Source organism: Tyto alba, unplaced genomic scaffold (assembly GCF_018691265.1).
Source record: "Tyto alba isolate M040663 unplaced genomic scaffold, T.alba_DEE_v4.0 Super-Scaffold_28, whole genome shotgun sequence".
Taxonomy (NCBI): Eukaryota; Metazoa; Chordata; class Aves; order Strigiformes; family Tytonidae; genus Tyto; species Tyto alba.
Window position 1 is genome coordinate 16,511,642 of NW_024881302.1, and position 24,642 is coordinate 16,536,283.

The window sequence follows — 24,642 nt, forward strand, 5'->3', positions numbered from 1 at the left end:
GTAAGCAAAACAACAGCTCACAGATCCAAAATCCGTGGATTATTATCCCAAATCTGAACATTAAAATGCTAATGCTGTAACACATGGACTTCTGTTGACTACATGCTGAGCCTGCTTCCTCTAACAGCCTTTAAACAATTCCCATTTCAGAGCAAAAATTAAGTGAATAGACAGGTTGCTTTTAAAACCAGATCGTGAACCTAAAGCAGATGGAATATAGTAAAATCAAATGTGATTGTGAAGAATCCACAAACTTGCACTCAGCCCTACTCATTTATGACAGTTTTCAACAGACAAAATGGAACTTCAGTTTGCCCTACTATATCACTCAGGGAAAAGAAACGTTCTGATTTTTCTTTCAGGATTGCGTTTTGCTAGCCCAAAGCATCCCCACAGCTTCACCTTGAACATCCCCACAGCTTTTTGGTGAGTGGAAATGAAACAGCAAATCATGTGGTTGGAAACACAGTAACTGGCAACTTCTAGATATGCAATAGCAGGTTCCTGGCTAGGTACTCCAGAAGCAACACCATTCCTCACCCTCACTAGCAGAACAAGGGGCTCGTGTACACTCCCCATCTCACCTCCTGAACGGGCGGTGCGAGTGGATTCTTGAACTCCGAGAGTGACACTGGGAGGGAGAACTTGGACAGCATCGACGGCAGGTTGTGGCCCCGGAACTGACAAGAAAACGCGTCTGCTAATGGAGAATAACTACAGAAAAGAGGTAAAGGGAGAAATCAGTTTTGTATTGCTGGTCAGCATAACTCTTATCCATTTAAGCGTTACAAAAGTGCCAATTCCCAAATGAAATGATCTAGAAAAACAGTAAGGATAGTTTATAGCATGTTGCATCCTGCAAAAGTAAGAAGCATATGCATTTTCATCTTGACATTAATGTTCAGCTCCATTACATTACTCAAGGTGTGGAGGGAATCCAGAGAAGAAAAATAAAAATGATAAAGTAAAGACCTGCGCAGTCTCTGATCAAACGAACAGGGATTGGGCAGTCAAGAGAAGACAGGGATGGGCAGAATACACACACAGTCTTTGCATATGTAAAATGCAGCTGCAGATGTGACTGCTCTCCCTGCCTATGCTGACAGGACAAGCAATAAATAAGACTGATCACAAGTAAACGAGAGTCAAATTAAATCTTACGAAAACTGTCTGTCTTAGGATTTCCATCTACAAAGGTCTTCAAGAACAGCACTGCCATATATGACACAGGCACAGTTGTTCCTGAATGACCTCAAGGTCCCTTCCAGCCCTATTTTTATATTTCCATCACAGAAGTTTTGATTTAAAACTATTTTCCTATAACCAAGTTCCAACACAGGCTCTAAAAAGGTCTCAAAATCCAACAGAGAAAGGGTTGCCAGTCTTCAGCCGGGCAAAAATACCCACCACTGCCTCCACATCTTCCTTGCATTGCTGCTGCCTGTTCTCAGAATGGCCACATCGCCTTCTGTCTGCAAGAAGGCACATCAGTATAAAATGCTATCATGTGAAACAATACAACACCGATAGCAACACTACCCTGATTTGCTATTTTTTGATTAATTTAAGGTGATGCTGTGGCAAATACACAGACAGTCCTACAAAATGCTCGTTTAACTGAATCACGAAGTATTTTGCTTTGTAAATGTTTCCACTTTGCTTCAGGTTCGTGCAGACTGTCTGATACGGACATTCAGTGAGCAAGCGTACTAAAAATACTAAAAGTAGCTTCACAGGGTAAATACTGCTTCCAAGGCCCACACCACTGCAGAAGCGTATGATCTGCTCTGACGCTGCTCCCTACTGCACACTGGCTTTGCAAGTTCAGGCACATGTAATGGTTTGTGTTTGGTACAGTCTTGACAAATTCATACGTGAAGAGAGATCCTGCTCTGTATCTAGTAAGACAGGGAAGGAAACCCTATCTGCACTTCTCACCACTTTGTTGCTACAGTCACTTATTTTCCTTCTACTTACAGACAGACACTGGCGTTTGGAGAAAGCATGTAGACATTGTTTTCACACAGCGGATAAATAATAATTGCTTTTCCCCAGTAAACAAGATGTGCAGCAAGCTGGAAAACCTGCATTGAGAAAACAGGGAAAATTTAGAGAAGCAAAAGCAAAATTCAAGCTCTCAACACGAGTTCCATACAATGACAGAAAAGTCTTGTTCGAGCTGAAATGAAAGAAAAATGTTCCACTGTTTCACCCTGCCTTCAGAATAAATTCATGGTTCAATATGATGTGTGGCAGATCAGAAAACATTTGACAAGGCTATGAATTTCCAGAGGTTCATTTCACATTGAGTAACTTAGTGTTTTCTGCCTTAAAGTAATTTCTTCAAACTGTATCAACAGAATTTCAGTTACTTTTCATGCCCCAAAACCTATTTTTGTTTATGCACAAAATGCATTAAGTGTTACACAAGAAAAATAAAAGACTCAGCCTCTACTATAACACAGACAAAGGAAAGCAACACTGCCTTTTTAATGCACTGAGATATTTCAGCAATGAGTTACACAAAGTATTTTAATGTGTTAAACAAGCCAGTGGTTGTTAATGGCTCTGGAAGAGCCACATAAATAGCGTCTACGAGACAAAATCCAGCCAGTATCATTAGATGCATTTAACTTTGCCTTTTTGTGGGGAACAAAACTACAGAAGCAGTAGGGAATTTCCAGGGTTCATCCCACAGCTATATAACACCAAGTAACACCACAGGTCACTGTAAGCAGACCTGGGAATTTTAGTACAAAACAGGACCTTTCCCTCTGAGTAAGAGAAGGCATGGACCTACGATCAGGAGCACCTGAGATGACAAGCAGTGTTGTTCTCCACTGTCACACAGAGCAAACATCATGTCCCAGGGTCTGAATTGATCCTTAGAAGCACAGAATGACTCTCCCCTCTCCTGTATCATCTAATGTAACCATCAGGCCCGACAAGCAAAGGGCCACAATGACTGCAGTCATCCACAGTGGTCTCTCAAGGGATTGCCAGTGTCTCACTCTCTCCCTTTTCAAGGGCTTGTCACATCACCTTGAGCAATTCAGATTTGAAATCTGGTTGTCAATATTGGAAAAGCTGCTGGCTTGGAGAGAGTGGCTCAAAATTTTTGCCCAAGACCAAAGCAGAGCTTCTTCCTGGGACTCTGCAAAGTCCCTAAGTGAAACAGGTAGGTTTGCGTAGGCTTTCAGAGCTCTTAAGTAGAAGAGATCTTGGCAGATCCAGAGGAAGCAATGTATTTGGCCATGGCAGCTGTAAGCTTTCACTTGCATTTTGGGGGCCTCCATTTGCACATAGACATCAATGTGGCAGAACCAAGACAGATCACTGTGCTGTAAGTCAAGAGCACTATTTGTTCTGGTTTTAACTACCTAATGGGAAGGCATAGAGAAGACTGACACACTCTTCTTGGAGGGGCACAGGGATGGGACAGGAGGCAACACACATAAGGTGGAAGATGGGAAATTCTCATTAGGGACGAGGAAAGTTTTTCACTCTGATGCTGGTCAAAAGCTGGACCAGGGCCCAGAGGCTGGGGGAGGCATCCCTGGAGGTATTCAGAATTTGAATGGACAAGTTCCTGAGCAGCCTGCTTTAATGGACTTGGCTCTGTGCAGTGGTGTGGACTAGAGACCTCCAGGCACCCCTGCTACTCCACAGCAATCTGTGATTCGGGTGCGGCTGCAGGACTGTCGAGTGCTGTTGCTGCACTGCTGCCCTTCATTTCTCCAACCTTTCCCCACGGTCTAAAGCTTGCGCTTTCTCTGCATGCTCTCCTCGCACCAAGAGAACTGACATGCTCACGTACCACAGAAACCCACTGGTGCACAGAAAGAAAACACCTCGTGATTTAAAAGACTTTCAGCTGCGGCTGACAGTTCCCCGTACCTGCAGCAATGCTAAGTCAGCATCTTGAGCCAGTTGCTGCAAATTCTTCACAGCAGAGGTAGTTTTAATTACTCTCACCAGGGCAGGAGAGCAGTCCAATGGGAGCTCATTAAGCAATGACTTCTCATCATTTAGAAGTAATAAGGCATGGTAAGGCCTGCAGAAAAATAGAATACATTTGCACAGTAAACTGCAGCTTTTCCCAAAGGCTGTTATTGCCAGACCATGATACCTGGCCTGGGGTCAATCTACTGGTAAAAAAGAACTTCTAATATCATCCTTTTGTTGTAAATGGGTTCAGAATACACTTATTTTTATGTCACAAGGTAAGATGCTCCCTATAAAAAGAGGATAGAGGGTTATATGGTAACTGGATGCCTCAGTGACTAGGAAAAAAAAGAATGCACTGTCCTGGCATGCAATTAAGCCTGGAGAACTAGTCTGAAAACTGCTCATCTGCATTACTGAAATGCAGAATGGAGTAGAAGAAAGGAAGAAAGCAAGAGTTAGTTCCTCTTGCAGGTAAAAACCTGTAAACATGGAATGCAGGAAATAAGGTATCACAGGGCCTGGGGTCTCTTTCTTCTAAAAGCAGAATTCCTTCTGGGTCAAAAGATTAAAACGAACACACTGTTCCTCTGACTGGAAACAGAGCAGACCTCTCGTGCAGCATCACCTCAGTACAACCACCTAATGTTAACACAAAGGCTGTGGTTTCACACCACCACATAGACAACAGCATCATGGTACCACAGCACCAGCTTCGGCGAGTCCTGTCTCAGCCCAGGCCCCCCCCCAGCTCAGTGTCACTTCATCCTCCGAGCCGTGCCGGCACAGGTATTTGCAGCCCCACACTTAGAACTGGAAGAAGGACCAGCCACGCTCTGAAGGACAGAGCTCGCTCTTACCTGATAGATTTCAGGCTTCTCTCAATTGCTTCAGGGGGTATAAAGTTTGTGGCAACATAATGGATTTTATGAGGCAGGCAGAAACTCACTTCCAGCCAGTTGTTGATATGTAAACGAACCACACCTGTCGTGCAGAGACTAAAATAGGAAGAAAATAAATACATACAGCATTTACCGTGTATAACAAATTAAAATAGTGGTCCAGATTCACCCCTGCACAGGACAAAAAAGAGTGAATGTACCTTGTCTACTCCCAGACTGGCTGAGGACCAGCTGATTCCTAGCTGCAAGGGCTTCTTTAACTTGTACTTATAGAGCATTGTCTCCTATGAGGCTTTGGGGGGGATCTGAAAGACTTCACCCCACTGATCTTCTGTTCTCTCTGCTCTTAACATTGCAGCAGTATCTCAACTTAAAAGAGTTTCTTAAAGATCTACTACAAGGCACTGGAAAATTCCCTAGACCAGAGCTGCAAAGGGCAAGATGAACTGGGCACAATGTTTTCACCTCCAATTTCCATCTTCCTCTCCAGCGAAGAAGAAAAAGAGATATCTGTACTGGGCAAGAGGTGTCATGAGCAGCACATTTCCACAGTAACAGACTCCTCTGTTCCTGCTTAGTTTGTTTCTTACTACCTGCTCCTGCTTGTCACAAACGTGCTTGTTAAATGGTTTCTTCATTCTAGGAAACCACAGGGACTAAGCTAAGCCTTTAAGCTGACTTCAGACAACAGCAGTGGAGTGGAAATCATGGACATCTCAGGAATGACAATAAAGCCTGACCCTCGTGTTCAGCCTGCAAACAACTATAAGCCTCTTTTACTGAAAAAAAACCTCAGAAAACTGGGAGATTAGAGCAAACAACATCATTCAGGCAGTTTTACCAGAGTCTGTAAATCTAGACAACAGATGAAATATACCTAGGTAGGTAACTATATTTACTTAAAAATGGGTAAAGATACCATAAGGATAACATACCATACAGAGCTAAGCAGGCACCACCTTGCAAACCTTGACAAAGCTGCCCAGCCAGCAGGCAGGAAACACTGGCCTGAGAACAGCTCTGCTCGAGGCAGTGGGACTGAGCAGGAGAAAGAGGCAAGACCCACCGCATCTTTTCTCATATACTGAGTTAGGAACACATATAAACTTGCAAATCAGTCTTAAGCAACAGCTAATCTTGTCTACACTGGAGAGCTGAATTTCTCAGTATGTCCCCTCTGATTTTAAACTTTGTTCCAAAAGAATTTTGGGGGGCCTAAAATAAAATTTCAAAGTTTGCACTACAAAAATTCCAGTCTGAATTTTCAATTCAAGTGTGTTGAGACTCGTAACATGACTTTTGTGTCAATAACGCCCATAAATTTCCCCTCTACACAAAAAGATTTTAAAATATGCCAGGAACAGGCTGGGAGCAAATACATGTCTTGGAAACTCTTTATGTGGTGATTTAAACATTTCTATCTAGCATTCAATTGTAGGCCACAAACTAACATGCTCTTTTTCAAGTTCATCTGGTTGTATACAGGTTTTAGAGAGACCTGAAAATTCAGCTTTAAAACAAAAACAGCCTTGGCTGCCAGTATAACTATTCACCAAACCACAACAGACTGGTGAGAGAACAAACACGATCCCATCCTGCCTCGTGCATGATCAGACTCATTAGGGAAAAATCTCACTGCAGACAATGCTTTTCAAAGCAGAGACCATGGTTTTATTCTCAAAACTTGCACTGACCTCTGAAAAATATCAATTTTTCAAGTTGTAAATGGAGCAGATACTACGGATGTTTTCCTTTTTTTTTTTTTTAAAGGAACTGGAAGGATGAATCCATTGTCTCTCTGGAACTACCACCTCACATCTGATCAGAGGCTCCAAAACCTGAAGGAACATGCAAAGCACAGCAAACACCTCTCTTTTTCTTGCACTAAATGCTCCAACTCCAGGAACACTGCTTATCCCACCAGGCATACACCAACTGACAGAGAAAGCTGGATTCCCTCAAAATACATCAAGGTAAAGGGCATCCTGAAGCAGTAGTCATCCACACCATCTACCGAGCCAAATACTCCCAAGAGAAAACGTGGCAATAGGTGAATGGGACAAGCGAGTTAAGAGACTACCTGAAAGCTACTGGGGTGGTTCAAATGGGTTACCGAAAAGAAGCAGAGACACATGAAAACGTGAAGCACTTGCAGGGGTATTTTCCCTGAATAGCCTAACATTCAGGAAACAAAAAAATACAGTTGGTTCCTTTCATTGTTTGGTCCAAGTGCACCAAGGCAGAAGCTTTAATTACATAATTATACTCTCCACAGCATCGTTTTGTCTACAGTGCAGTAAACAACAAGAGCCTAGAATTAAGACAACAAGAAAACCAGATTTTCAGTTCTGATCTGGATCTTAATTTCACTCTTCTACATTTGCATTCAACTGTGCAATTTCAAGCCTTCATTATAGCTTTATGTACATGATTTCTCCTTTACCTGACCCTCCTCGGATGGAAAAGAAGTTACGTTTCTAATAATTTGACAAGCAATAAGCTACATCCTCCAGTAGCAATGTATGCAACTGCCCTTAACAGCCAGAGTTAAATTATTTCACTAATATATACACAAAGATTCATGCAACATGAAATATAGTCAAGTCACATAAAGTAAAGTTTGGATCCACAGATTTAGCAAGCTTCTTACTCTGAGCCTCACAAACCTCCATGAGCTGCCCCAAGCTCTTTGGCCAGGGACCAGCAGGTCCAGAAGACACCTTCTTTTACTGGCAGATGCAGAATGGCAAAAACCAGCAACAGTCACATCAGGGAGTCACCTAGCTCCAATTCTATTTTATCTTTCTTAACCAACTAAAACTGTGGAGCAAAGAGTCCAGGAAGACACAGGACTGTGGGAAGGTGAGAACACTGCACCAGCTGCTTTGCATACCATGAACCTCAGGGACACAGTTTAAGTAGCCCCTGATAGGAAACCTAGAATTGTACAAAGATTCAAAAGTGCAGTAGGTACACCAGGAGTTTACAGAAGGCTGTTGTTCTTTACTCCTTTCCTAATTACTCTTCACATTTTAAGAGGATTTTTTGCAGTGTTACTGCACCCTGGGCTTTTTCACTGAGGTGACATTTCCACTGAACTACCTGCTGTAATTCCAAAAGCTCTTTTCAGAGCAGTTATGTACTATGCAAGGGTTGTTTGGCCTTACATGCATTACTTTATATCTATTTATACTGAATTTCATCTGCTTTTCTATCAGTTAACTGGTGTCTGGAGACATTGCTGCAACTTTTCCTTTTTCTCACGGACTTCAAGAGTAACTGGGCAAAAATAGCTTCATTCCCCATACTCTAACTGGCTATTAAACCCACAAGGACATTCCATTTTATCCCATGAACACTTAGTTTTAACACTTTTTTTTTTAAACATCTCTGATTAGATAACACATGATAAGTGATACTGAGGGATACATGGTGAAGGATTAGGATACTGAGAGGCGATATCACAGTCTAAAATTGAGACAGGGAGAAGTAAAAAGGGAAAAGCTGTTTAACATCTCTCCATCGTAAGACCCATGAGACATTTCATTATACTAGCAGGAGTAAAGTTCAAAAGAAATAGAAAGAAACACAGAAACTAGTTAAGCCATGGACAGCCTTATCAGAGGATGCCGTGGTAGTTAAATATTTACTCTGGCTCACAGGATTGTGGACTAATTCCGGGAAGTGAGATCAGCTAAAGGCTGTTAAATATACAGAAACCACCTCCAAAGCTGCAGGAAGCTGGGGAACATTTTTGGGAACATCACTGTTCTTTTGCTCTATTCTGTTCTGCCCTGAACAGCAACTGTGAGCCACTGCCCCAAAATCAAAAAGTTGGCCAGTATCTCACAGAACTGAAGCCTTCTTTTTCATAACTTTTGGCAAAACAAAGACAATCCCACCTCATATTCTACAAAAGAGTTATGAATTTTTACATATGCACACCTCATTCTATGTTGATCCTATTTATATCAGAAATTAATAATGTGTTTTCTAGCTTGCTGGAAATGAGCTTATAGCTTTGGAGTTTATTTTTGCTAGAGACTGTGAGTACTTAGTAGTTTGAAATTATTTCACATTTCCTTGCAAAGGACACATTGACCATCCTTTGATCAAATAACTGTAGTCGATTTACATTTTACAGTACAGCTACACAAATCACATTTAATAATTCATTAAATCTCATCTAAGTATTCCATTTCTCCCTGAGCTGCTGAGATAGGCTAGATCTACCAGTCAGTTCAAATACTACTAGGATAAAAATGTATAAAGGCTCTTTGTATATTAAAAAGAAACAAACAATCCAATCCTCCCCCAAACCCCCCCCATACTTTCCCTTTTAATCCAATATAAAGCTAAGAGAAGTTTTCTAAAAGCAGATAGGCAGATAGCTACTATCAGGCTAACATATTATAAGCAGATGCAGTTAAAACTTGGTGAAAGCTGTCTTAATTCCCTAAATTGAACACTGGCCTGAAAGAGACACCCACTGTAACACCAGTAAATTTGTCAGTGCTAGTGATACTGGCAACTGGACTTTCTTGGTCCTAAAGCCATTGCTTTTTGTTCCACACCAATGCTGGCGTTTGGGGACAAGATGAACAAAGACTCTCAAATCTATTTTCTGAATTAAAAAGCAACATTCTAGTTTTCTCCATTAGAGTCAAAAAAGGTCCCAGGACCTCTAAACTGTCAGTTTAACAATACTCAATTAACTATAGCAGCAATAATGTTACAGTCAAGATGACCTGACTATTGATCTCCGCCTTATAAAATATAGGCATTATATTCAAAACGCAAAGGACATTTTGAACTATCCAAAGATTCATACACCTGTGGTTTTGTACCAACCAACTTGCTAAGGGACATGTTGGGTCTTGCCTGAAATACCTCAGCACCATCTACAGGAAACCAAGGGCTAGACAGCACCTCTGGAGCAACCCTGATAGTTCAAGAGGCCTTCGACTGGAATTGCAGAAATCAGCAGACACTAGGAAATGCTCACTGGAGCGCAGGGTTCCCATCTGCAATTCAAAGTGCTCTCTCCACTTTACCATGCTGTTCCACTGTGCCAAAGGCTATGCCAGAAATCTCTGCAAATTTAAACAGCACATTGTCACTGCATGCATTTGAAGGCTTACCCTTCCCAGCAGTCTTTTCTCCTCTAAAAGAAACAGACCAAATCTTTCAATCTTTCCTCTTTGGTCATTCTCACTCCTCCACACTCTCTAGGTGGCCCAAATTCTTCCTGAAACATGGTGCCCAAAACTGGATACAATATTCATTACAGCAGGGGCTTTACAACCCTGAGCGGGACCGGTTCCTACCTTACAGGCAAGGCTTTTATATTATGCATTCTTGTCTATTTGCTTTTTCTGCAACCCCATGTCACTTGTGACTAACCTTCATTTCATAGAAGATCACACACACTTCACTCCAGAGCTGTTGCCACACAGGAATTCTTCATCATGGAGGTGCAGACTAAAAATCCTATTTCTAGACCATTTCTTCTAACTTATCAAAAATTCATGTTAATTCTATTCCTACCTGGCAAGGTGCTGCAGCCCCTCTCAAATGATTTGACTGCAGGTGTAATTAGCATATTTCCTGTTCTGTCATATGAAGCATTAATGGAAAAATACTGCAGACTACCACCTTATTACCCAACCAGCTGATAACTACTCATCAAATAGAGCTTTCCAATCAAATGCACAGACATTTTATATTTTTACCAACACCTTATTTCTTACGTTTGCTTATGACGTCACAGAAAAGTGTCAAAATACAAGTTGCACCGCTTCTCCCCCCCTCACAATGCCTAAATGAGGGAGACACTGCCTTATTTTACATCTGGGGGCAGCACCAATATGTGTTTCTCCGTGGTCAGTCTATTCCTCCTTACGGAAGGGTTGCATTAGCACACTCCATGAGCCTGGGCTAAATGTTCCTCCAGTCACAGCTAAATGCCACAAGATGTCACTGTGTCACTAAAATGTTTGGGAACAAGTTCATGGTTTGCCCAGTCACAAATACATAGCCCTAGAGGAACAGAAAAAAAGTAAGTAGTAGGTGAAGTTTAATATTAGAATTACAGGCTACATTAAAATGCCTTATTTTAAACTTTAGTACAGATTTTGTGAGAGTTTTATTAAACAATATACAACATTCCTTCCAAACAAGCTGAAATTCACAGCTCTCGAACATAACAAAGAACAGCTTTTTAGTTTTCTAATGTGCTTTACAATCACTAAACTATCTAGACTCTCAGTGCCTTACCTCACAGGGCTTTGCGATTATTCCCTTTGTACAAGGAGAACCACAATTTAGGGAGGCTAAAGAGTTTGTCTAATACCACACAATGTGCTCTACAGTCAAAGAACTCCAGAGTAATTCTCTCAAACCCTGACAAGCACCCTAATCAAGGGGCACATCATCTTCCTCCCCACCAAAACCTCCTGTGCTCCTTTGTCAAGGTCTTTCACCAAGTGCACCTCCTGAGCAGCGGTGTCTGCCCTGCACGAGGAGTCAGCACTAAGCTGTCAGAGGAGAAGTACGCTGGAGGAGGTTGGTGTCGGCTCCTGCTGAAATTCAACACTAACTTCACACTCCTTTGAAATCCTTGCCAGAACTTTTAATCCAGTCAAGAAACAGCATGTTACACTTTCCAGTCTGCTGAAAGTCTCACCACCTAATCCAAATTCACTGTCCAGGCCTGCACAGTGTAACCAAATGAAGCCAGGGCAGTATCTGACTTGCCATCAGTGCTAGATGCAGCATTTTTCTCTTGGCTGCAGGTTTAAAGCACTTCTGCAGCAATATGATATTCATATTATGACACCTTTCAATTCTACAATTCACTTGTCATTATGTGCCTCTGTGCTAAGAATTAAAATAATCATTCTTAAGGGGAGACCAAGGTAATGATGAGGATATCAATTCAGCAAGCATTTTGCCTGACAAGTTAGGTCTAAAACCCAAATCCCAGTGAGTCAACAGCATGAAGGAGTGGATAATATCCTAAAGAACAAGGCCAAAAGGTTTCAGTGAGAAGCAGCATACTATGAGCTAGAAGAAAATCCCACTTACCTGTCATATGTCTCTTTAAGATCTCTGGCCAGTTTGCACTTGGGTAGGATGTGATGAAAAGGTGACTGTGGCCCTTCTGTGGCTATGGAAAATTTCAAAAGAAGAAAGCAAAACAAAGCAAAGAGAGTTTCCTCTTCCCCCACTAAATACCAACCAGTATCTTAGGGACACAATCCGTATCTTTTTAATCCACAATTATCTTTCAAAGCTTTTACAGTAAGTCAAGTTACATGTTAAAACAATAATAGGGAATGATTGCCAACTTATCCTAAACCTCAACTCAATTAAGCACATGTAACTGTGAATATGACAAGCAAAGATTTTAAGTGTTATTGGTTTTACACACGTTAAATTTTAATTTTTAATGCTTGCAGCAAGGTGATGCATCACTGTCAGATAGAATTCACCTTAAATAGCGCACATTATTATAGTAAATTGCCCTGAAATACAGTCTATAAAAATTCTCTGTAACTATTTGCTAGCCATGGTAACAACAACATGCAAGAGTAAAGTTTCCACGCGAGAAGTCTGGTGACACAGCACACAGCATTTCAGTGTGGGAAACTTGCTCTAGGTTGGGTGAAGCAGGCTACGTATGAGTTCTTCCACCTCAGCCTGACAGACAGATCCAAATGTGATGGCTCGGTGCACATTATCCAGTGATCATGTTGAACTGAGCGAGCAAGGAAAGTAAACAAGCTACTTCACTTCTAAAGCTGACATCTCTGCATAGGGATAGTGATCTTGGATGAGGCAAAATGCTGTCAAAGGCTGTCGAGAATGCTAAAGAGCACCAAAACTTGTTCATACTGATCCCAGCCACAAAAGAAGCATGAAGGCACAATCAGCACTTTTCTGAAAAAGTGCTCCTGGACAAACAAATCCCTGCATGAAGCTAAGCTCAGCACTTACTTTCTGACATGGCAGACACTTCATCCTGAATAGCTAAGATCAGCTTGGCCTCCCTGGTCAGGTATTGGCAGCGGCGCTCCTCGTGCTGCAAGACTATGGCGATCCTTCTGGAGAGGTTGTGCAAGCAGTTTATCACGGATGGATCTGCATTGGCCTACAGGCCACACAGAAAAGAAACAGGTCAATCATTCTGCCACAATCACATATATGGAACTACAATGATGGATAAGTAGTCAAATAATTATCTTCAGTAGATATTAAAGGTCAGCCTCTGGTAACTGGCAAGAGCAAGGAATTTTCTCTAGCAGCAACAAAGAAGCAGCTCAAAGATGTCCAAAGGTAAAGAGAAGACTCGGGGATCTGCTAGCCTGTCTACGCACCTGGAGTACAATACTCCTACCTGGATTATTTTTTCCGGTTGTTAATGGCCTTCTGCTAGAGAGACCAATTTCACACAGTGAGGAAAACAAGTGTCAAGCTATCTGAAAAGGTGGAATATCACGATGTTCAGGTTAAAGTCACTGGGAGTACAAGGACTGCAGTGCCTTTAACACAGCCCATTCACTCCATGTTGCTATACTGATGCTTGTCTTATATACGGACAAGACAGTAAGTAGGTAAGAATCATCAGTGCATGATCAACAATTTGATCCCAAACCAGAATGAATTTGCATTTATGTTCCCAAGCATTTCACAAATATGGCTTATTACTAACACTGCATTCATGCAATCCCAGAGTGAAAGTGCTGGAAAAATCTATCGTGTAAATACAGCCAACAAGGGCGGGGGGAGGACTCAGTGGCTCCAGTCTGAGTAAGCAGCTGCTTCTTGTTTGTTAAGAAATTTAAAGGAATTTATGGTTCTATCAAGCGATAACTTAACATGTAAACTAGGTAACCATGAGTCATCATTTTTGGATTCCAATGTTCTTGCTGAGTCACGACACGTTGGTAACCCTGAAGCTTAACACAGCAGGATCAGTGCTGATTACAGCACTTGGGACTTTGCCTGCTCTGTCTGCCCACTGCAGATGGACTCTCATCTTTATCTCAGAATGCCTCCACCCACCCCCTGCAGTGCAATACACCACTCTAGGAAAAAATTTCCACTCGCTTCTTGCACAGCACTTTCCAGAAACTTGACAGCTCTCTGTGAACTAAGAGTGTTTCATTTGGTAAATATGAGTTAGTGCTGCATTACACACAGAATTACATCAGTCTCATCACAGTGTCAAAATGCAAAAAGAGCAAGTCTTCCTAGAACCACTAGAAATTAGATTCTAGAAAAATGCGGGCTAGATAACAGTCTTCATTGCCCTTCACCAAGCTCTTGCAATATTGTGAATGAAGGAGCATTTGTTTCAACACTTCTGCTTCCACATGACTCAATGTGCACGAATGTTTACGTCTGCATGTGCATCTATGCACAACCAAAGCATGGTGCCTTAGCCATACACCAAAACAAAATTCTTGAAGCTAATGTCTCAATGTATGGAATCTAAAATCCACTCCTATACTGCAAATTCAGTACTTCCTGACCTAAGGATGTCCCAAAGCATAAGAACACTGGATCCCCAGCAGAACTCTAGTGAATGATTTCTTGCTTAATCCAGACCAATTGCTGGGACAACTGTCTTGTGTGAAACCTTGCTCTTCAACTGCGGACAAGCTGTCTGGACTGTGGCTAGAAAGTCAGCAGTAAGAAAAGTACTAGTGCTAAAAGGAAAAAAAAATAAGGTAATTTTATAAGCAGGGAACTAGAGGCTTTTAAATCATGACATTATATCCAGCTGAGCAAAAATCAGCCATTAAAGACAGCCATTCCAACTCCCTCTTTTATTTTCAAAATGTTTCCTCAAACGTGTACATGCCACAAAAATAATATGATTGCTCCACAGATGCAACCTGTGGGCTGGGAAGAGAAAGCCAGAGCTCAAAAATCAAATAATGCTCAAACATAATGAAATTTCTAGGGTCATATGCCACCTAATTAGCCAAGCCAGGATCCCTTAAACACTGATAGCAACATCTAGTCAATACAGTGGGCCTGAAAAAAATTCCAAGCAAAAACTACGTATTTGCTCCAGGTTCCTTCTGAGCATCAAAACCTACTTACTCTTCACTTGTACCTTCTTCTCATTTAGAATGCTACAGCTGCTGCTCCCTGGTGCTCTCCCTTCACAATGATCTCATTGCTGAGAGGCAGCAGCTTTCAAAAGCTGTCCATCTAATTATAAAAAGAAGCCTAGAGGCACTGAGCAAAGGCACGTCTGTATCATACAGCACGAGTAAGGGCTCAAAACAGCGCTGTTCCGAGACAGAGCAGGTTTCTGAATGACTCTGCACCGAGCAAGTTTGGGTTAACCAAGGCCATGGTGGGGACCTGACTCCTGGCTGGCCAAGCACGAGCCACTGTCCACGCTGGCTGCTGCCTCTGCTCCTGGAGCAGAACAGGCCACCAAGGCCCGAGCTGCAGGGAGTCACAAGGGCTCAGCAACGTGCCAGCGCAGCCGTACGGATCTGGCCCTACCCTGGGCAGAAGCGGAGCAGTCGCGTACAGAGAGCAGCACCTGACACACAGGACAGTCAGAGCCAGGCTGCCTTCTTGCACAGCTTAGTTGGGCAAGCCTCAACTGCAGGGTCTACAAAAATCACAACAGGTTACCAGCTCACTAATAACAGAAGACAAGACACATACAGGACTTGCAAGTGGGTACGTATCTATTTTGCAAAGTGGTTTCTTGCATGCCTTTACACTCTGGGCATTTAAAAACAAAAACTCTAGGAAATGGTCTGAAGAGAACAACTGTACTTGTTTTCCACTGCACTGGAAAACATTCCCGCTTTTCAGTGTTATATTCTACATTGTTTAAGTTTGCTGTATCAAATTAAAATATCCCAGTGCAATCAGGCACTGAATGTTTTACAAGAGATTACTGAACATGAGCCTACTGCATTCTCTTATACATTCGAAGCACATCCCAATGTCAGATGGCATGAAGACAGTCCTTACCCTTAGTGCAAACACCACATTGAAGAGAATCATAGTGGGCATCTCTCTCTTTGGTGAGGGATCAGTTTTGGATACCTGAAAAGTATTTTTTTAAAAAATCCCGTAAGTCAGTGTCAGTTGGATCCAATAACAAAGGGAAAAAGAAGAGAAAGAAAAAAACAAAAAAAAAAAGAAAAAGAAAAGCCTAACTCAGTCAAATAACAAGTTTGCTGAGAAAAGAGAAGATACAATTCAAATTATACCATCAAATTTGACTTGTAAAAAATATAACTATGGGATTTTTTTTATGTCACAGTTACTCTACAACACTGCCTTTTCTGAGAAGCTGTGAAAACTTAAACTAAAGCATTTTGTTTGTGACCTTGGAAATGAGCACCAGTTAAGATAGCAGTCTTACTAGGTGTCTTTACTATTGCATTTTAGCATCATTAGAGACCCTAGGTGTAAATTCCTTAGCACAATTGTCATATATATATATAGTTAACTAAAGAGAAGCCCACAGACTTCTCATCCCAGGCCACATCTATTCTTTCCTTTCCTAAAATCCTCATTTGGATTGCGTCATGTTATAAACTGTTACTTTTAATCAGAAAAAAATATGCTCTGAAAGCGCAGAACTAAAAATAAGGTTGGATTTTCACTTCCTGCAGAATTTCAAACACATTCTCCAGCCCCCCCCTTATTCTTTCTGCAGCAGAGAGCTTCATCCCCAATGCAGATACAGACTTTCTGGTGGGGAGGAACAGTGGAAGCCAAGACAAGTTGCACTTGCATATCCAAGACTAACAACTCTGAATCAAGCAAGCGTCGCCACAAGATGGAGCACAAAATCCAGAGGACATTCCTGCCACCCCCGAAGCTCCCTGCAGAACACCCGTCCAATCCCAACCTGCCAGGCCAAATGCCCAGCTGACCTAGTAATCGGTCTCTACCCAACACATGTGCCTACATAGCTAACACAGCGCCTGAGATGGGGCAAACGCAGAGAAGCTGGCAAAAGCAGAGCTGCATCCACCCTTCCTGACAGGTCTCGAGCATCAGCAAGAAACTGCTCAGCAGTGAACTCTGAAATCTGAGTGCTTTCACTCAGTAGTCTTAAAAATTAGAGAAACTAGAAGAAGCAATACATATTTTTGTTTTTTAAAGTGTTAGTGAAGTTCTATCAAAAAGGCAGCAATGGGAAGGTTGTAAAGCCAATTTACTGTGTTTATTTGTTCTGGAATTACAGGTTCCAGGATGTCTTGTAAACTTCAGTAAAGACTCAAAAGCATTTCTGAGTGTAGGGAGTGATCCTTTTCCTTCCTTAAAAATCAAAGAAGCTACCACCATTAACATCAGTTGGGATGCAGTCTAGATTTTGTATCATCTCTTGTCAAGAAAAAAAGAAGAAAAGACTAAGCTAGAAAAGAAAATGCTGAAGAAATATGAAGAATTCAGAATATTGCTACATAAAAGGTGGTCTGGCACACAGGATTAAATATTCGTGCTTTTGTAACTCCTGAATCTCACTCAAGTATGAATTTGCTGAGCTGTCCCATGGATTAATTTACTGCAGTATGAACTCTGAAGAAACCCAGAGACTGACAGGTTACTATGGTCACTGCCTTTGCTCCATGGGAAAGGAGCTCCATCTGGCTTCCTCCTCACTGCAAAAGGGACCCAGATTTAGACTTAAATGAACCAGCAGAGATGGATGCCATTCTAGAAGATTCTAAATACTAGAAAGTTCTGGGGTGGCTATTGGGGTGATAAGACACACCCAAAAGAAGACCCTACAAGAAGTAACAAAAAAAGTGTTTACAGCACTTTATAACTTTATTTATCCAGATGCAATTTTATTTAGATAAATTGAAAATGAAGAGACATTTCATGCAATTAGGATAAAACTGACTGGAAAGCGGATAGAATGTATGAGAGTATGTGTTGAAAAAATCCAAATACAAATTTTCAACCTCATTTACACCACATTTAGGAAGCTGTGCCTTTTGAACAAGATTAGCAAAATAAATAAGTCTGATACTGTGAGAGAACAGGCCACCACTGTCAGGGCCCTGAGGGCACCAAAGGTCTTAACAGAGCTGACCAGCCCCGATTGGGTCCCCACACACACCCCCCAACCCATGAGCCAGGACCCCCATTTCAGCTTGGCTCTGGAGACCCATTTAAGCTCAGCCCAAGGCCTGGAGGTATGCCTGTCTCCAGCCCTGTCTCCTGGATGGACCTTCGACCTAGGTTGTCCTAGGTAGCTTGTCTCCTGGATGTACCCTTGTTAAGTACATTGGAGCCTTAATCCCCCAACCCTGTCTCTCGTCCTGCCTCCTTTTGCTCCTGGCTGGGGTCCCTGAATGGACCCTGGGCCTGGTGATGTATTTGCACAGCTTGGGGACACTTGAATTCTGTCTTCTAAAAAAAGCTCAAACATTTGAGGACAGAGTCTTGGTGATCCTCCACCACATTTCTTGCAGACTCACGACTGAGTTTCAAAAGTGGAACACTAGCATATTCTGTTGCTTGAGGCCAGCTCCCCACTTGGATTAAAGCAGTCTGGTCCTCTAAATATCAAGCAGCAGTTGCCAACGATCTGTTTGCACCTCTAATTATAGATAAAAAGGATGATAGAAATGGCAAGTAGACTTTTTTTCCTGAAAAAATTAACAACTTAGTAAATTTGATAAAAAAATGAGACCAAAGCAGTTCAGTGACAGAGATCGGTGTTGGATTCAGAAATTACCAAAGCCTAGATATTTACAGTCTATCAGGAAGAAGGAATAGGACAGGTAATATTTTGCACACAGAAGCATGTAAATTCTTTCCTGGATTTAAGCAGGACCTTTTCCATGGCCATGGCAACTTTCATTTTAAACAGCTAAAACAGAGGCCACAGAGCAAGGTCTCAATGCAAACAGTAGTCTGACTTCATCCACAAGAAAATTTTAGACCTCTTTCAACATCCTACCTATTCCAACCAAGCCTTGTGAATAGTCTTCAGCACCCAAAAGAGTTAAAAAGCCAAACAAGGCTGACGCAGCTTCTAGCATTTGTGAAGGTTTGGGGTGTTGGGTTTTTTAACTGCCATACTAATTAGAGGTGCCAAAAAGCTAACTTGCAATAACTAACATAGTGAGAAACAGCTTTTTGAGCTGGACTGCTTAGCATTACTCCTCTTTACCCACCCTGCTTTTCAACAGTAACCAGAAGGGAGTTTCTGTGAATCACTGACACAGCTCCCTCAGTTTGCCACTCACTATATTTATCTGGAAGTAAGCAAAAGACAGCTTTGAACATCAGGAAGTAAAAACAGGACCAAAAGCCAACAAGCACATTCAGAATTCTAAGTTTCCTAAGCCCGGCAGTTTATAAAGAAGACAGGTCCCCAGAGCGTATTTTGTACCGTACCTGCCCAAGGGCATGCTGAAGCAACGTGGGATGACCAACAAAGCGAACATTATCAATCTTCAGTTCAAACTTTTTGCCACACATATCTGACTTGGTAGCCAAAATTGTTGCGAGGATGACATCCGAAAACCTTGAAGAGCAGAAACAGAAGTTATTACAATTTTCAAAAAGCATACGCCCAGAATATTCCTCCAAATACAGACAGATTTAACTTGTAAGTTTTTAAAGTACGGTACGTTGTGTCTAAATTGTTGTACCTGAAGTACCACCAATTATGGAAAATTAAGAACCCCTTAATTACTTTTCTCGAATCATCATAATTATAAAACAGAAAGCATTCACAACAAAGACTGCAGGGTCATGCTTATTTAATTACATGCTCAGCAAAATACATTGGAAAGATTAGATGCAGTTCGCTTAAATATAAAAACAGCTCAAGTTAGACATTGCCTGGATTTAGCTGCAGGTTAATTAACTTACTAAGCAACTATATATTGACACAGCCTGTCACTCAAGCACAACAGAGATCTTAAAGCCACCCAGTATGGCAGAGAAGAAGGCAAGAAAGAGCTGATTCAATTAGGAGAAACATACAACCCACACTTGTCCTTCCTTTCCCAAAGCTCATCCGTGAGATTTAGAGGTACTCACTAAATGGATCTGAACCTGTAGTCAACAGAGCACCAGCACCCTTCTGAGGGCTGCCTGGCCTCACCTGGGTTTTCTCATTTGATAAACCAAACTGAGACAAATTCATGACAGGGCAGGCCCTTCCCAACACTGACCACAGTGTTACTGGACTGCCCTGGATCAGCGGTGGGAAGAAGGCAGCTGTGAGTCAGGAGGCCAAGTATTTACAAGGAGTCTGCCCTATAAATATAAAATAGAGCTACCACTGCAAAAACAGTTGAGAATCCAGTGTGACAAGGGAGGAATTCTGCAACTGCTCTTTTCGATGGCCTTGAAACATTGGTCTGGTCTCTATAAACACTTGTTTTCCTCAGGGTATCCCCTGAGACAGGGGAGCTCAAATCCACAGGGAAGAGGACCTCGGTTAGCTGCTGAAGGGAACTTGTCCTAGAATAGGAGCAGTGCAAGAGTTTGATATTAGCAAGTTCCTTCTTCATCTGATTTCTCAAAGGCTCCCATTTAACCAAATAAATTTCAGAACAGTTTCTGATGAGACCGTTTTTTTAAGAATGAAGCTGTTTATTTCATTTTCTTTATTTACATTCAGGGTTATGTGTCCCTGTCAGACCATCCCCCTCCACCAGGAAGGTATCCCAGATAACCCAGTATCACTCAGAGAAAAGGGCAGGCATGGGTGTGTGCTGCGCCCACCTTATCTCTTGGCCACAAGTGAGCCCTCAATGCCCAGAGAAGGAATTTATGTACCATATTCCTGGTTCACTCTGAGTGAGTTCTAGAGAACTACAGAAATTAAGACAAATGCACACACGTCTTTTGTGTCTAACCATCTGCATAAGACCCACGGGGCATTTCTTTTATTAGACCTACATATACTGAAGATGAAGGACAACAGAGGGGTTTTACAAACTGTCAAAGCCCCTGGTATTTGTACAAACAGGTCAGACTGACCACAGCACGCTGCTCACATTTGGCTTATGGAAGGGGCAGCTATGTACAAACTTCCAATTCCCTGGCTGCTCTGCTTCAAACACAGCTAAGGGCAAGCAGAGAGATGGGGAGACTACCCAGAGACTCCTGGGGCCACTGAGCCCACGCTCCTTGGCCACCACACGGAGTTCGTGATGAAAGGGCAAAATGTCCTCAAAAAGGACCTGGACTGACAGACCTCAGAGATAACATTCAAAATAGGAAAAAAAGTCACCATGACAGCAGTGAGCTTTTCCCCCTTTTTGCCCTGTTCAGCTGTGTTCATTAATTGGCTCATCATGGAGCCTGGAGGACTGTAATAGCAACGGATTCAAAACGAGCATATGTTTTGGGGGGTGAAGGGAGATGGAGGTTAAACTAGAAAATGCCTGCTTGCTGCTAAGGCATTAGTTACTCTTTCCTCCCCCGGCCTTGGCAAAGGATACCTTGGGAGCTGGAAGACTGATCATGATGATGACTTTCACCACTGTTACGATCTGACTTTTACAAGGAATTACACCAGCAGAACTTTTAACAGATAAATGTGGTGCTAACGTAACAGTTCAGCAGTTCCTCAGTAGAGCTCATGATACCGACAGCCCTCTGCCTACCCTACCTTGTATGTGACTCTGTGGGGAAGAAGAGAATAAAAGCTCCATTTTGTGAAGTCCTCAGTATCTTCTCACTAGCAGAGACTTCTCCTTCTGGGAGAGTACAGCAACTGCAGCCAGGTGACACGCTCAGGATAGATAACCCTGTGATGGGCTACATGGGTGCTACCTGATAGATACAGACACCTGGTATCACCACAGGCTCTCCCAAGAGCAAACTGGACTCCAGCCCCACTCTCTCATTTGGCAGCCTATATTTATTGGTTTTACTGGTTTGGGATTTTCCCTCTCCAATGCTCTACATAATTTATACGTTTCTTAGGCCTCAGTATGACAGGGAAATTGAGGGACAGCAGAGACGTTATTCCCACCATTTCATCAACTCATCTTAGAAAATAACACTTTTACTGTAAATACTTTAATACTGATTTTCTCATCTCTGAGGTGTATTAAGATGACCTAAAAATACTGATTTATCAGAGCCCAAGAATTTGTTAGAAGCAGATTAGGTATCACCTTTGGGCAGTAACAGTCCTTTCTCCTTTTATGAGATTAGTCTGAGCAGTGTGATTTCCAGAGGGAAGCAAACCTCTCCTATACTGAGGAATTCAGCAGGCAGAAACTAAATACAAAAAACAAAAGCTTTCATTTGTCCAAAATATCCTACCGCTCCTATCACGAGCTCAACACGGCAGCAACAGCAGACAGTCCAGCAGTACAATGCAAACCACACTAGTGCAGATCGACTGCTGTCACCAGCATCTCCTCTGGAAACCCAGCTGAAACAACAATTGCTTTAGCACACGAAAGGAGGGGGAAAAAATTCTCAAACACAAATTCATTTTTTCCCTGAGAATGGATAATAACTTTTTATGTGCCACAGGAATTCAAAACAAGGCTTTTAAAGAATTTGTCTTTGAAGTAGTTTAGAATGGGAGCTACATATCTAGGTGAGCATCCATGTTAAGCAGGCACTAGAGATACAGTTTAATACTTCTGGGGCCCTGGGCAGAGATAAGCATCCTCCCTTCACACATTCACAAGGGGAGCATAATGCAGTCATCCATTAGTTTAGTGGGGCACCAAGAACAAGCAACCAGTGGAGCTGCTCAAAACCAGGTCTCTGAAGAGCTCTCCATAATTACTGTGGGATTAAACAGTTTACTCACTGAGCTGTACTTTTAAGTCTTTGCTCATCAAAAAGCAATTTGTTTTAAGGCTCCTTGTTGGAATAACTACAATGCCAAGGCTATACTTGTTGCATTCTCAGGGGATCACAACTTTCCTCAATTCACAGAAGGGACAGTACCACACCCATTCTGGGTACCCTACAGAAAGCACTGAAATGTTAGTAGGACCTTCGTAATTATCCTAGCATAAACCTTTAGCAGTGTTTCCTACAGACATTGTGATTTAGCATATAATTATCTCATCATTCAGTGTAAAACAGAAACCAGAAACAAAGCACAATTAAAAGGATGGTGAGAAAAGAAAGCCATTCTAGACAAAGGTGATTGTTTAGAACATTTGGTCTTACCCCGAAACCAATTGCTCATCAGTTAGAGGACATTGGTCTCTGAAATGGGAACATGGCCATAAACACAAAACAAAACACAACAGAAGAAAATAAACGAGGCAAGTACACAAAATTCAGGAAAAAAAAAAAAAAAACAAAAACAAACAACAAAAAAAGAAGAGATAATATTCAAAACTAGGATGAATTATTAAGGCTTAAACTCCTGTAAAGGAAGTAACTATTGAGAAGAGTCACAAGTTAATGGTAGGTGAATTCTGGGGATACATTGCAGGCTTAGATTGACAACAGGCTAAGGCATTTTAGTCCTCTCGCTAACACTGGCTGCTGTAATGTCTTCCCACTGTACTTTGCATTTATGGAGCTGTATTTACACTGTACTTTTTCTCTCATGACTACCTTAGGAGAAAATAGAAGAGGCTGCAATCTGATTTAGGACAGTTTCTAAACTTCAGGGTTTTTTTCTAGACTATTACTAGTTTTTTCACCCAAGGAACATCTTTTGCAGCCCCAAATGACCCACAATTGGTTCTGGTGCTTCCATACCCACAAGACTTAGAAAAAGAGGATGCCAAACATTTATTGTTGCATGCACAGCCAGGATTTGGTAGAGGGCCTTGCACACAGAGCTGCTGCTGCTGTTTATATCCCTGGGGAGAGGAGCAATAGGTCTGTCCAGAATCACAGGGCAAGCATGAAGTCATTCTGCAACTCTCTCTGCCCCGGGCAATGAGAAGAAACAGGGAGAGTAGGCTGAAAAGTTTTCGAGGCAAAGAACCTAAAAACCTTCCTTACAACAGGTGTACTTGGCAAGGCTCTGTTAACAGCTGTACTCACTTTGATATCAGAGAAACAAACACCTGTTTTCATTTTAACAGTCAACTGCTATTTTTTTTTCCCCAAGTAACAAGGAGAAAAAAGGACAAAAGGACTTGTTTCCTGAAACAAATTTCCTAAATATACTGAAAAATTAATCTGATAAAACCTTTTATACTGTCCATGTAGGCAAAATGAAAACCTCCAACAATTATTAATCCAAAAGACAGCAGATTTCTACTGGTCATGTTGAAAAGGGAACCTAGAGCAATCCCAAATGACAAACTGTACAAAGGGGGTGATATTACAGGAAGGGCATTTAAAGGGATGGATGGATGAATGGAAAAGCACAGGCTTACAGAAAGGAAGCCTTTCAGAAAAAATACAAGTAAGAACACTGGAGTCCAGTGAAAGAGGGACAGAGGATACAGAAATGTTATCACAGGAGAACTACTGTTTGTTAGAAAGGGACATTCAAGTCGTTGTTTGTCAGTAACTTGACTTTTTTTTGTAACACAAGCGTTTGGCCAATTAATGACATAAATGCTGTCAAACTTGCTAAACCTCCTTCAGTTAGTCAGTTATACTACTAAAAAATGCAGTCTGGTGTAACATATGTTACTGTACATGCATCTTCATTAGAATTTTTGCTTGCTGACTATACCACCCTCAGAAAAACTACAGAAACTATTTCAAACCAATTTAATAAAGCATTATCTTATGGCTTCAAAAGAGTAATTGACTCACATTTTTTCAGGCAGCAAAAAAAAAAAAGACTGGCAGGCATCTCATAAAGCAGCGAGGGGTATGT

At 41.8% G+C, this 24,642-nt stretch overlaps 1 protein-coding gene across 4 annotated transcripts in view; it reads right to left on the reverse strand.

Annotated features, from left to right (window-relative positions):
* NPRL3 (NPR3 like, GATOR1 complex subunit) overlaps positions 1-24,642 on the reverse strand; it is a 45,374-nt gene that overhangs the window by 15,335 nt on the left and 5,397 nt on the right. For 3 of the 4 annotated variants that reach the window (XM_042798311.1, XM_032983560.2, XM_032983558.2), the window contains exons 3-10: positions 19,254-19,383; positions 15,858-15,932; positions 12,846-12,999; positions 11,934-12,015; positions 4,806-4,943; positions 3,898-4,054; positions 1,978-2,084; positions 585-714 (exon numbers count right to left, since the gene is read on the reverse strand). In XM_042798311.1, coding sequence (XP_042654245.1) covers positions 585-714; positions 1,978-2,084; positions 3,898-4,054; positions 4,806-4,943; positions 11,934-12,015; positions 12,846-12,999; positions 15,858-15,932; positions 19,254-19,337 — 927 coding nt within the window. In that variant the 5' untranslated portion in view covers positions 19,338-19,383. Of the gene's footprint in view, positions 1-584; positions 715-1,977; positions 2,085-3,897; positions 4,055-4,805; positions 4,944-11,933; positions 12,016-12,845; positions 13,000-15,857; positions 15,933-19,253; positions 19,384-21,486; positions 21,509-24,642 lie in introns of those variants that run through there. The other variant, XM_032983559.2, reaches the window with a different exon arrangement.